General features: G+C 39.0%; 2 protein-coding genes across 4 annotated transcripts in view; one reads left to right on the top strand and one right to left on the bottom strand.

Annotated features, from left to right (window-relative positions):
• Positions 1–4,673: 4,673 nt before the first annotated feature.
• LOC113542112 (uncharacterized) lies at positions 4,674–8,807 on the top strand. The gene is made up of 3 exons (XM_053232323.1): positions 4,674–4,703; positions 5,916–6,034; positions 7,025–8,807. The coding sequence occupies exons 2-3, from the start codon at positions 5,934–5,936 to the stop codon at positions 7,821–7,823; spliced, it is 900 nt and encodes a 299-aa protein (XP_053088298.1). The 5' UTR covers positions 4,674–4,703; positions 5,916–5,933; the 3' UTR covers positions 7,824–8,807.
• Positions 8,808–13,211: 4,404 nt separating this feature from the next.
• sertad4 (SERTA domain containing 4) overlaps positions 13,212–14,159 on the bottom strand; it is a 9,616-nt gene continuing 8,668 nt past the window's right edge. For all 3 annotated transcript variants that reach the window (XM_053232852.1, XM_053232853.1, XM_034301799.2), the window contains one exon: positions 13,212–14,159. This exon is cut by the window's right edge and continues 667 nt beyond it. The gene's annotated coding sequence lies outside the window, so the exon portion shown is untranslated.

Raw genomic sequence — 14,159 nt, 5'->3', positions numbered from 1 at the left:
TGACATTGAATTTTTTCATACTTAAAAAAACTGAATGTATGAAATTTCACCAGCAGAAGCTACGAATCTGCGGCACCATAATGGTTTCTGTTGGATTGGAGGTGGTGAAGGTTAATCTCAGCTCTCTGCACATGACCTGTATTTCAATATTATAAGTAAATCCTGTATGTGACGCGTTACGAGCCTGCAGCCAACATGAAACACCACGAGGACAGCTGTGGCTGCAGAAGAACACTTCACACATGTCTTTCTGAGACAAACACCTGGCAGACTTCATTGTTTGGTGGAGTTTGATCTCATTGTGGTCATGAAACACGAGGAATCTCAGACTGGGATTCACCGCTCTGATTTTGAGCAGAGTTTTATCGCCTTCCACCAGCAGTTCTGCGTTTCTCTTCAGCATGAACTTAAACTGTACTTCCATGAAGCCCATGATGAGTGAGCGCTCACAGGAAGTGACTTCTTATTGTTTTTATTTCTTCCTGCTGAATAATTCAGCCAAAGCAGAAAGAATAGGAGGCCATGCTTAAGAAAACAAAAAGAAACACACAACCACATAAATGAATATGCTTGAGACTTAGACTTTTTTTAAAACCCACTTTTATCCTTTAAAAACAAATTCTGTTGTAGGGTAAAAATATATAAATATTAAAAAATGACCTTGCTGCTTTGTGTAAGCTGAAATGGTGGGATGTGAACATTCAAATCAGTAGAAATGTAAATCCTGATCCAGGCTGAAAGAAACAAAACTCATGTTAAGTAACACCATTTGGCCCCACTTCCCGGAAGTGACACCCACCAAGGGGCGGGGCTATAAAAATGACGTTGTGTGGAGGGGCGGGGTTATTTTTGTACTTACTCAGTAAAGCATCATATATTGCACACAAATAAATAAATAAATAAGTGAATGGAGACCTTAATTTAAATACAGAGATTTTTTTTATTACTTTTTTTGCATGCAAATTCTTGAAAAAAAACTGCACTCAGATACAGTCACAATAGTTTTGTCTATTTTGATGCCATTACTTTACATTTAATGTTTGTTTATCAGTAGTTTATAGCTTTTCACATTTACACCACAAAATGCACTATTAACTGAAAAACATGAAATTTGTTAAATGAAAAAAAACATCTGATTTGTGAATTTTACTTAGAACACGGCACCAGAACCGTGTCTTCTGGATTAGGGTCAGAGAAGGTTATTCTCAGCTCTTTGCAGATGATGTTTATTTCTAATTGTTTACGGTATGTAGGCCATACAGCTTCCATAGCCTGCTTCCTACAGGGTGGATCATGAGGACAGTCGTGTCCGTGGAAGAAAGCATCATGGAAGTCATCATCACACAATTCTCTCTTGAATTTCAATGTGTGGTGAATTGTGAGGCCTTCGTGGCCCTGAAACACAACACAGCGCAGACAGGGATTACCCGTTGTGATTTTGAGCAGACTTTGATTGCCTTCCACCAGCAGCTCTGCGTTTTTCTTCAGCATGCATGGCACTCTGTCCATCGCTGAAATAGCAAACTGCAGATTGGTTTTGAGTTCAGGTTCAAGAACACCCTGCCTCGTCATTTTCACTTTTGTTTTTAGGAGATGTTCAGTATCCAGGGAGGGGACAACAAACTCCATACTGTAGTGAATACAGACATAATAACACTCGCATTAGGTTTGTTTCTTTGTTCTTTTCTTGTTTTTGTAAGAGCTAACGTCCCGCCAGTATCCCACAGTAATGGACAGCAGAGGAAAAGGACACCATGAGTTACTTTCTGGGACTGGGACATTTTGATTTGAACATTAGCTCCTTCAAAAGCAAGACGATTTACCAGAATTTAAAGACATGAAGCTGCTGCACATATTTTTCTTGCTTATTAAATTTTTTACTGTCATTTACTTGGGCAGCGTTCATTTATTAGCCTATATACTTGTTGCTATGGTTACATCTTGGAGGGCATTACCTAGGATTGTACTTATGTTGTTGTTGTTAATTAAAACATTTCCACAAAAGTAGCATATAAATAATCCCTTAAATTAAACACAAGTCTTGCTAAAACATTTTCAAGCATGACCACTGATTGACTGATTAATGTTTGAAGTTACAGATGTCCAGATAAATAATAAGATAAGAAGAAGAACACTTGCTGTCAAGGCGTGCTGTCAGAGGAAAAGAATCAGTGATGGGGAGGTGTGATGATGCCCCAACACCAATCAGAGTTACTGTTACCATCCTGAAGTTGATTATTTTCCTCTAACTGCACAGCCTGTTATATGTTCTAACAAATGACGTCATACCTTTACCTTTACAGTTAGATTTACACTCTGCAGGTCTGCACTACACGCTGAATCTGCACTGCTGTCAGAGCCGCTCTTCATGATAATCATGTGACAAGAATGTGAAGTGGAATGGATATTAAACAGCACTCACTCAGAGGCCATGGTGGTGATGATGATGATGATGAAGAATCCTGTTTCTTCCTTCCTGCAGAACAACAATTACATTTCTTTGAAACTGTCAACATCAATCAACCAGTACAGTTAAAGGAGATAAATGATCCAAATGCTTTAGAAATCATGATTTTACACAGGTAAGTATGAAAGGTTTGAATTTATGAACTTACCGATCTGAATGAGCTGAAATGGAGAGATGTACAGACTCCCTTCAGCTGAAATGAAACTCCTGATGCAGCTTCTCATGTTAAGTTTCGTTTCCAAGCCACAGCGTTTAGCCCCGCCTCCCGGAAGTGCCCCTCATGACAGGGGGCGGGGCTTCCGCTATTGCGTCATGCTTCCAAGGTGTCTGTGTTAGAGATGTAAAGCATGACTTCTTGTGTGAGTTCCAGAAGGGAAAATAAAATTCTGCAATAATAGTGTCAGGTGAAATACATTATAATGTATAATGTTTATGTCACTTATGTAATAGCACTGTATATACATACAAATAATAATAATAATAATAATAATAATAATAATAATAATAATAATAATAATAATAATAAAGTAAAGCCATTGTGACACATTGTGATGCAATACTCACAAGGTTTTATGCTTTAGTGCAAAACCTTGTGTTTAGGTTGCTGATTTTGCGAGCAGGGTTTAAATATCTCTAATTCCACGCAGCGACTTTTTCACAACGTTTCACACAGTATCAGATAAGCAGGTACGGCCATGTTTTTTTCTCTTCAGAGAGTTTTATCAATATAAACATCCACAAGAATTAAATGCAAGTTACATGCACACATGGTGTCCTCAAAAACCCGTCAGATGTCTGAGACGCCATGTAAACGCGAACCTGAATTTAATTCTTTTGGGGTAAATTTGAGTTTCAAGACTGCGGTCTTACCTGATGCGGCCGTCACCCGGTTCATTCTCCTCTCCAGTGTTCACACCCTCGACAGTTACCTCATATATAAAACCTCACGTATTATACAGCAGCCTGCGTGTTGCAGTGAAATTATGCCACATGTATTTATTCTGTATACATAGCACAGTTTCACTATAATAATTTACGCATGTATTCTGATACACTGATCAGCCATAACGTTGATTATCTCGTTACAATGGCATCTGTGTAAGAGGTGGGATATAGTAGGCAGCAAGTGAACAGTCAGCTCTCAAAGTTGATGTGTAGGAAGCAGGAAAAATGGGCAAGCGTAAGGATCTGAGTGACTCTGACAAGGGCCAGATTGTGATGGCTAGACGACTGGGTCAGAACATCTCCAAAGCAGCAGGTCCTTTACCTACCAAAAGTGGTCCAAGGAAGGACAACCGGTGAACCAGCGACAGGATCATGGGCTCCCAAGGATCACTGATGCGCGTGGGGAGTGAAGGCTCGTCTGGTCTGATCCCACAGAAGAGCTACTGTAGCACAAACTGCTGAAAGAGTTAATGCTGCTCTGATAGAAAGGAGTCAGAACACACAGTGCAGTGCAGCTTGCTGCGTATGGAGCTGCGTAGCTGCAGAGCGGTCAGAGAGCCCACAGAAAGGAAAGTTTTTAATTGATGAACTTATGAAGGTCAAAGCAGATGATAAACTGTCACGGTTATTAAGTAATAGTGCTAGTATTCTATTTCAATAACATGAACTAAAATATAAATACCTCAAAATAATAATTAAGTATAAAAAATGAAGTATAATTACTCGAGGATTTTACACTCTTGCATGAACTTCAAGTTCCTCAGTGTGATGTTCTCACTTGGTTCCTCCACCAGACGTGTCTTCGAGAATCAAGTGATATGAGATATTTTTATCGTATTGCCCGAGCCCTATGCTGTACAGTAGAGAGCATCCTGATTGGCTGGATCGCTGTGTGGTAAGACTGCTGTCTGTAAAACGCTCTCAGAGCATCCGATCACGGACGAGCCGGCTAACGAACGCTTCCTAAATCAGGTTCTTAATAGCCTGTGGTCCAGTTCAGTCCAAGTCCCAGGGTCACTGAGTCACTTTACACCAGAGGAGTTTGACTAAAATTTGTCCAAATACATAAAATAAGGAGGTGTGTGTGTGTGTGTGTGTGTGTGTGTGTGTGTGTGGACAGTTGATGGTAAAACGATAATTATAAACACACACCCGCATGAAGAACTCAGGGATTCTGAGAAACAAAATCACATGTGAGAAGGGTGTGTGTGTGTGTGTGTGTGTGTGTGTGTTTAAGAGGCTGCTGATTCACATGCTCAGGAGAGAAACAGGGAGACGCCACAGAACACAGGTGAGGCGTTCAGGTGAACTTACACCACGTTATTAGCTTATTTACGTCCTATTTATTCATTTAAAGATGTTAATAACGTCAGGCTAAACAGAGCTGTCATGTATTTATAGTTATGCCAGATGCTGATTGGTCAGAAGGTGTTGATTAATTCTCTATAACAGCAGCTCTGACAGTAGAGCGGCTTTGTATTAATGCACTCGTTCTAATATGTTGTCGTTTCTATAGCAACAGCTCGTTCACAGGGACGTTTACAGTGGCGCTCCATATAAACGGATTTAAAAAGTTTTCTCTGAGGAAAAAATTGTAATCGACAACAAGTCGCTGTGGTGTAAGAGGAATAAAACACTCGGGGTCATGCTGTTATAGGAAAATAATCAACATCAGGGTGGAACAGTAACTCCGCTTCATCGCACCATCCCGTCACTCGTTATTTTACTACAACAGCACGACACACACAGTGTTTTATTGTGTTACACACATCATTATACTGCTGTGAGGGTTACTCCACAGGCTGCTGGGGATTTTTAAAAGAAGTTTGATGGACTTTATACAATTCAAACAGTTTCTAAAATTGAAACACGCGGACGAAACGTTAAGGAATTTAAATTCTAACTGACAGCTGATGATGTCATTACGAGCGTTACATTAGCTGACCAATCAGGAGCTTCGCTACATTCAAATACAGCCGCGTGTCACTGTGTGCTTAGCGATTATTTGATGTTAAGTGTAGTTACAGTGTCATTTTAGCCCTTTCTTTGTACTTTTCCAACACTTCTAAGGAAAATGTTGATGTGTCTGACATTTTTATGTCGTTTCCTTGGTCACTTTGTCCTTTACGGCCTGTACGTACTGTATACAAGACTTTATGCTAGGCAGCTAAGTTGTTAGCCTCAGTCATTAGCTAGTTTATGACTCTTGTATCCTGTCCTAATCTTTCTTTCTCAATCCTTCACTTAATTCCTTTCTTTCATTCTTTCCTGCTGCTTTCACTTCAGTCAGGAACTTTTCAAACTTCCATTTTAGAAATTGTTTGGAAATATATTTCACAGCACAGTTTATGATCAGGAAATGCTCAGTCCACCATCAACAAATTATTCTATATTACTAAATAATGATAAAAAAATCAGACACAGACTTTTTAAACCTGACTGAACCAGACGACGATGTTTCAAACTCTTCACTCGGTGTCTTTTCCTCATATTCCCCGATTAGCAGTGCTACCTCTGTCTCATGGCGATGTCCGTGTCTCCTTCATCAGGAAGTAAAGATCTCGGATACAGAAGTGCATCTCTGCTCAGCAAGACTTCATCGTTCTCCATCATGAGTGAGATGTAAGATCCGGTTTGTTCCCATTAAACCGATCTGAGAAGCTGTCTGAAAATAATGTGAAAGTTGTTATAATTGTAGTCGTTATAAGCTGAATTGACTGTTTACTTAATTCAAATAGGTTTCATCCAAACATCACTAACTGTAAGTTTAATAAAGTGAGAAAACATGAGCATTTTGAAAAATAAATATGTATACATATTTGCTAATATCTGAATATTATATTACTTTATTTATATATTCACAAAATAAATCTATATGACTTTTATAAATGAGTTTAAGGAAATTTTCTAAGATGCAAAACTTTTGTTTTAAAGGAAAGTCTAGCTTTGTGTTGAAAATTTAATGAAGTACATTATACTGCTTTTAGTAAATATTTAAAAAAATAAAACAATAAGAACAACAGGTAGCTGTTATTATAGCTGTTCTGATGGATGCAATCCTGCAGCTGTGTAATTCAGTGTGTTTACAAAGTGAGAAACGACGTTTTCCACTGAAATTACTTTACTGCTAGGTAATTTGATTTTGAGCTCACAGTCGATATTTAGCTCGTAGTTCGTTCCAGCAGCAGGGTGAAATGAAAGTGTCCTTATTGTTGTTTCTGAAAAAAAGAAAAGGCGTTGGCGTATTTAGGAGAGAGAAAGTGAGGACCTTCATGCAGAACGTGTTTACATTAAATATCATTAACCCTCATCGCAGCTGCAAAACATCAACAGCACACCCGACTGAGACGAGCCGATTCTCACGACTGCACCGGTTTGTACACGGAGGTTAAATAATACGTGCACTGGTTTTTTTAGACGTTGACCCAGGAATCAGAACAACAGAGGAGCAAAAGTGTATGCTTCTGTACATGAGAAGTGGAATGGTGATGTTAATGGAGAAAGAAAGATTATTTTGCAGATTATATTGCAGTGACAGCACAGTTGTGTCGCTGTAAAGTCTAAAGAGACGACCCATGCCAGTGAGATTCCTTTCTCTTTTTTTTTTTTCAGAAAAAACTTCACAGTGTCGTGTTTGGATTTGGACACTTTCCTCTCAGCGAAAGTGAAACTGCGCCAAGAGGGGTTTCTGGATTCCAACATGAAGACCAGTTTGGATTTTGCGATCCAGACTCTGGAGAACTTTCCTGTCTCTAAACGTCGTGACGTCTCTCTCACCCTTGAAGGAGAGAGGCAGCTGGTTCGGTTCACTTCAGGGAACCCCGTCCTGCTGTACGTCGTCCGTTTGGGTCAGAAAGGTCCAGAGCTTCATCAGAAAGTCCCGGTTGGGTCTCGTCTCAATCCCTCGTGCCTGAGCGAGTCTCACTTCTTCGGGCATTGCTGCAGAGACGAGCTGGAGAGCTGCATGGATCAAGCGAGGCGGGTTTTAAGCGCGGAAATCGAGGCTAATCCGTCGTCTCAGAGCGAGCTGGAGCTGAGGATCGTGTGTGGTGAGTTTCGGATTACTTACACCACCCAGCAGCCTCAGCGCAGCCTCTTCGTCCGTCCTCACCGCCGACTGTACTTCGGCAAAACGCTGAATCTGGAGAAGCTCCTGGAGACCAAAACACGTTTGGAGAGAAGCGGCGAGATGAAGGAAGGCCTGCTGGCTTGTTTCCAGCACCTGCTGATCAACTACAGTCAGTTTCAGGAGGAAAACATCCGCGTCGTCATCCAGAGCGACGGAGAGCTGATGGAGCTCGTCTGCGGCCGCAAGGACTACCACAGCACGCAGCACTTCCTCTTCACCGATGGACAGAATCGAGCTCACAGCCACAGGGTTCAGGACATGGAGCTGTGGGAGTACGAGTGAAGGTCAAGAGCTGAGAAAGAAACACGCTAAAGAGTCACATCAGTGTGTTGCTAAATACAGATTTAGATAACTAACAGATAGATAGATAGATAGATAGATAGATAGATAGATAGATAGATAGATAGATAGATAGAATCAGTAATCAGCAGTTTTGGGGATGTGGGAGGAAACATTATTTCACATGGACACAGGAAGGTTCTGCAAAACCCCAGACTGGCTCCAGATCCACCGCAAACCTGACCAGGATACAGCAGTTACTGAAAAGTTATAATAATAATTATATATTATTAAAAACTAGAGATGCCACAATACCACTTTTTCTCTTCCAATACCAATAACGATCTCACACAGCTTCTTATTTCTCATGAGGTTTCTCTTCAGTCTATGTATTTTTTAAAAAGTGTTGTTAACCACTCAGGGCCGAGTTTCCCAAAAGCATCATGATGCAAAGGTCGTGATCAAATGGTAGAGCGAGCATCACACTGAACACTCTCTCTCTCTCCTAATTAAGATGATCTTAACTGGGAAACTCGGCCCAGTTTTATTCTGCCTCCGACACGCAGCGGATCAATGATTTTGCACATCAGTTAATAAGTGCGCTACATCTCTCTGAGTCTTAGGACTAAGATGGCCGAGGGTGTGAAAGTGGGCGGGGCTGGAGAAGAACCAGGATATCGAATACGTGACTATATGCTACTAGATGTTATTATATGACGCAGATGCAGTTCTTTATATATATTACTTTAATCTTTCCACATGCATTGCATAACTAATTTATTTATAATATAAAATCCACTGTAACTTTATAAACTCTTATTTATGAGAAAGCAGTAGATATTCTGTAAAAAAAAAAAAAAAAAAAAGAAAGAATACGTAAAGACATTTCCATCTTTAGTGCTAGTGAAACGGTTTTTGCCCTGAGACTATGGGTTGATGATATTTTTCTTTTGTGTCAGCAAAAAAATAAATCATTTCACACAAAAAGTGACTTTTTTTGCACAGAGAAAAAAAACAACACAGAGAAGAGCAGAACAGAGAAGAGCAGAGAAGAGAAGAGCAGAAGAGAGATGAGCAGAGAAGAGAAGAGAAGAGAAGAGAAGAGAAGAGCAGGAGAGAGAAGAGCAGAGAAGAGAAGAGAAGAGCAGGAGAGAGAAGAGCAGATAAGATAAGATAAGATAAGAAAAGAGAAGAGAAGAGAAGAGCAGGAGAGAGAAGAGCAGGAGAGAGAAGAGCAGATAAGAGAAGAGCAGAACAGAGAAGAGGAGAACAGAGAAGAGGAGAACAGAGAAGAGCAGAAGCAAACAGAAACAGCAGAACACTGAAGAACAATACAATACAGAACAGCACAAAACAGAGCAGAACAGAACAAATAACAGTATAGAACAGAGAAGAGCAGAAAAGAGAAGAACAGAAAAGAGAAGAGCAAAACAGAGAAGAGCAAAACAGAGAAGAGCAGAACGGAGAAGAACAGAACGGAGAAGAACAGTACTGTACAGAGCAGCACAGAACAGAGAGGAGATGAGCGGTACAGAGCAAAGAACAACAGAATGAAACCGAGAAGAGCAGAACAGTACAGAGCAGAACAGTTCAGTATTGTAGAGAACAGTTCAGTATTGTAGAGAACAGTTCAGTATTGTAGAGAACAGTTCAGTATTGTAGAGAATAGTTCAGTATTGTAGAGAATAGTTCAGTATTGTAGAGAATAGTTCAGTATTGTAGAGAATAGTTCAGTTCAGTATGGTACAGAGCAGAGAAAAGCAGAACAGAACGTTTTGGTATTATTTTGGTGATGTGCTTTTTTCAGAAAGTCCAGGCGGTTCTGCTGCTCAGGAAATGAAACTAACATTTCAAACAGAAAGAGAGAATACCCGGACCATTACACATCTTTTCACGGAACCATGACAAGTGTTTATAGATTTACAGAATTCACTCCTACGCTGCGTTTGTCAACTAATCAGTTTCTGTACAGCTTCATGTTGGTTGAAGAGATCTGTCTTCCCTCACCATGATGTCTGGAGAAGCAGAGTAAGGGTTATCTCCTCTCCTCATGGCCTGGTTTTCATCGCGTCATAGCCAGCAAGTTTCTCAACCTTCAGGAGTTTATCAATGTCAAAACTGCACTTTCTCTCATTTACACTGTTCCCAAATGATTAAATGACATTTTTATTTTTCTAGAACATTTGATGTCCATCCTGACCCAGAAGCCATAAGCTAAATAAAATGCATACATGACTACATCACACATCCACGACGAGTGTTTGAGTCTTACCTTAGACACCTCGCTCCTTCCTTTCCTTCTTTTCTCCTCGCAAACTCGTCCACCAAATCGTCAGTGTCCATCTCTTTAACGAGCGCCGACCCGACGGAGTTTGTGACGTCTTCTTCGGCCCCGTTGGAGGTCAGAGTTTGTTTTGAATCTGATCCGTTCTCGGATTAAATGAACGTACTCATCTCTGGCTCCTTCTTTCCTTTTAAAGTTTTAGCGTGGGTTTACGGTTAAAAACAGTCAGGACTGACCTGACGGCTCACTGGTTACACATTCAGAACAACACAACAATATCATTTCACACGTTATTTCAAGTTCTGACTCTGGGATTTCAAACCGATGCTCTCTGAGCGCCCTCTAGTGGTCGGGGCATCTGGGCGTGTGCTTAACAGATCCGCTCGGTAACTGTCATATAGCTATTCTCCTGAAAAATAATCTGCCCAGCCTCTTTAACAGATCTTTAACAAAAAAAACAAAAACACACATCTATCTGTTAGAATCGAAAGTTGAATACTTTAAAAAAAAAATTCTAATGTGGAAAATAATTTAGTTGTAATTCATTTAAACAATGTTTAAATTGTGCTGAGGTTTTATTACGTCAAATTCAGATCTATTTGTCAAACTCTATCTATCTATCTATCTATCTATCTATCTAGGCTCAACGTATATTTATGCATGTCTACAGTCTGTAGTTGCACATAAACTGTGTGTGTGTGTGTGTGTGTGTGAGAACAGCGCACACAAAAAATATCTAATAAAAGCAGTGAAGGTGCTGTAAGTCTCACCATTAGTGACAAAAGGCCAGTTTCCATGGCAACCAGGAGCCACTAAAGATGAGTGTTGATGGATGAGAGTGAGAGCGGCGTGCGTGTGTGTGTGTGTGTGTGTGTGTGTGTGTGTGTGTGTAATGGACAGTAATGTGTATTAGTGTTGACAGTGTCGTGACGCTCGTCTGCTCTGCACGCAAACGAAGCAGTAAATCAGGAAACGGCGCAGGGACAAAAAAACAAAACAGACACAAACGTTGTGAAAGAATTTCATCAGAAATAAAAAAAAAAATTAAGAAATTTAAATTCACAAGACCTGATTCGTTTGTAGGACACGATCACCGACGGCTGATTTAACGAATCTGTTATCAGAGATGTTTGGCGAATGGCTAATTTGCATAAAATAGGTGTGTATAAAATGTGTCATTTAAAAAAAAAAAAAAAAGAAAAGAAAATATGTTAAATTAAAATTCATTTACATGCTTCTAACCAATCAGCTGTATGGCATTATGTTTATTTATTTATTTATTTATTTTTACATTACACCAAAAAAGCACATCAAAACTGACATTATTATTTGTGAAAAAACTGCACACAAATCCAAAAAAAAAAAAAAAAAAAAAAAATTACTGGGATATTTTTTAAAACTATACAAAGAGACAGATTTACTTTAGAAATTTGATACTCGTTAATTTAATAAAATTTAAAAACACACAGGTATTTATTATTATTTATTATTTTTTTCTTCATTTCTGAGCCTGGATAGAGTATTTTTTTAAAAAAAGGTTTAATATTTATTCTGGTTTCTGACTTGTCTAGGAGCAGAGCTGTATAGTGCTGCATCTTTCTGAGAAATTTTTTACAAACGTACATTTCAAAAATTATTTTTAGCAAGGGATAGTATCTTAAAATAAATATTCCAGCTAATTTTCCTTTTCACGTAGTGATTTTATCTCACTTTAAACTTTGCACATAAGATTATTTTTAGGCATTTTTACTTATTTCGAGTTAAATTTTTAATTTAATCTAATTTCAATTTAGCGTCAAGTTTCAATGTGAATCAAAATAAATTCACCTGTTTACAGAAGTGAGCTAGCTATATTGTAGCTAAAATCACGCCTTTCCCGTGGTTACATTCAGCTAGCTAGCATCAGTTAGGGAACTAGTTTCCTTTCTTAGCCAGATCGTTCTTTGCTACAACAGTTTAAAAACAAAAGTTGTGCTTTGTTTGTCTTCATGCTGCGAAAAAAAAACCTAGCGCGTGAATATAGCTAGCTAGCTTATATAACGCAACCTGACAGCGCTAATGTAACTTGCTAATTAGCGTCAGTTAGTGAAACAGTGAAACAGTTTAGCGGCAGTCCGCATGTTGTTAGCTGCAAGAGCTAACTCTGTGTAAAATGCCCATCTGTGTTTGTTTCCAAGCTAGCAAATGATTGAGACTAGCGACTGATATAACATGACTTTAGCTAATTTACTGGAGAGGTTATGAGATCATGCCAGGAGTTATTTTTTACGGATTTACGAAAAAAAAAAAAAAAAGCTGGTCAGTGTAAATATAATCATTTTAAAAAATGTACATACTCACAATAAAATTGTAAACTGTGAGAAAATGTTATCTTGATATTAAAACAACAGGAAATATGCCTTCCTTCAAGCATACGTTTTTAAAAGTATGTGCCAGATAACGGATATTGAAGAGAACTTCCAGCTGCTGTGATGTTATTTTAATCCTGTAATCCTCTCTCTCTCTCTCTCTCTCTCTCTCTTTCTTTACGTTCTCCAGATAAAATGGACTGTAGTCTTTTCTAGCTAGCTAAACACTGGTCTCTTACACCATTTAGCTAGCTGTCTAGCTTTAATGCTAGGTTTTTAAACACCTCATTTTTAATTAATATTTTATTTCACAGGGTGATGGTAGCTAACTACCAAGCTAGCTAGCTGTTTATCTTCGGTTTCTCCAATGCGGGTTGTCAGTGTAGCGCTAGATAGCTACATCCTTATGTTTTTATCCTGGCACTGTATCTCTAGCTAGCTTGTGTTTAAACATTTTCAATGAATAAAAATGTTTTTTTTTAAAAATCCATTTCCTCCTGGTAAACAAGTATGACGGCAGCGTTATATGGTCTGACCTTCCTCGTAGCTACTTCGCTAACCATGTGGCTGATTTCAGGCAAAAGCTAAAGTTGTGCTTAGTTTGTCTGTAAGATGAAATGCTAGCTAGCAAACAAATGTTACTAGCTAGTGTATGTAATATAATGTAACAGCCTTTATGCAATAGCTAACTAGCGGAACAGTATCTGTGAGAGCTGAGCCTTGGTAAACGATTATCTGGTATTTAAAGACACACATCCATTTTTCTTTTTTTGCAGTGAGCTAGCAGGAGCTAGGAAGTAAACACAAAGTAGCTAGCTAGCCAATGTTAGCTGTTGACTGAAACTGTACGTTTCATCCCAAATCGGTTCCATGTCAAGAAGGAATATCCATAATCGCTAATTTTTTTTGCATTAACGTAAGGACTTAAGGATATCCACACACAAACACAAATACAAACTGTATATACATTTAAAAATACAGAAATAAGGCACCGTTAGCTAGTTTCTGGAGAGAAACTGTAACATTTTCGGTCCATCAGCATAAAAATGTCTTGGAGAAATGAAGAATTCGCTGAAGTCGTCAACAATTTTGTGTTACGTCCTGCTCTGGTCCAAACGACATTTACTAAACGTTAAGCGTTCCTCTAACCTTCTGTTCGGATCAGTTTTGATAACGAACATCAATTTTTAAAAACAATGTCTATTACAGAGACAGTGGGCCTCATTTATTGTATTAGATACAGTGGCTGAGCTGCATTATTGGAAGATTTAGCGCACGCCGTGCTTAGGAGGCGCTCTTTCGCCGTTTAGTTGCCATTTTGTTGTTTTCAGCTCTGTGTGATTTTTGCCTTGCCTTTTAGGGAGCGTTTTGGGCGTCGAACGCGTTAGCTAATTTACGACCGATTGGCGTTTACCAACATTCGCACGTGAGTATGACAAAAAAAAAAATTAAAATCAGCATCACAGAATATCTTGAAAATTCTTGGGAATCTTTTGTCGTTTTGGCCACGAAAAACATTTACACACAACTTGATAAATGAGGCCCGCTGTTAATGCAATTTAATTTTGAATTTGTTGTGAAATGGCCGCATACTGACTCTGGACTATAACAACCGCTAGCTCATTTGTAGTGAGACCTAGCTAGCTAGCGTTACGGCATTTTCTCTCTGTAGGACGTACGTTTTCTGCTACCGTCAACCTTTATATC

Source organism: Pangasianodon hypophthalmus, chromosome 3, assembly GCF_027358585.1.
Source record: "Pangasianodon hypophthalmus isolate fPanHyp1 chromosome 3, fPanHyp1.pri, whole genome shotgun sequence".
Taxonomy (NCBI): Eukaryota; Metazoa; Chordata; class Actinopteri; order Siluriformes; family Pangasiidae; genus Pangasianodon; species Pangasianodon hypophthalmus.
Note: the sequence above shows the minus strand (reverse complement) of the source record. Positions and strands in the feature narration are given on the sequence as shown.

Coding starts and splice junctions, on each gene's coding strand:
- LOC113542112 (XM_053232323.1), top strand. CDS start 5,934: ATGGCGATGTCCGTGTCTCCTTCATCAGGAAGTAAAGATCTCGGATAC. Junction 6,035..7,024: donor TTCTCCATCATGAGTGAGAT/GTAAGATCCGGT, acceptor TTTTTTTTTCAG/AAAAAACTTCACAGTGTCGT.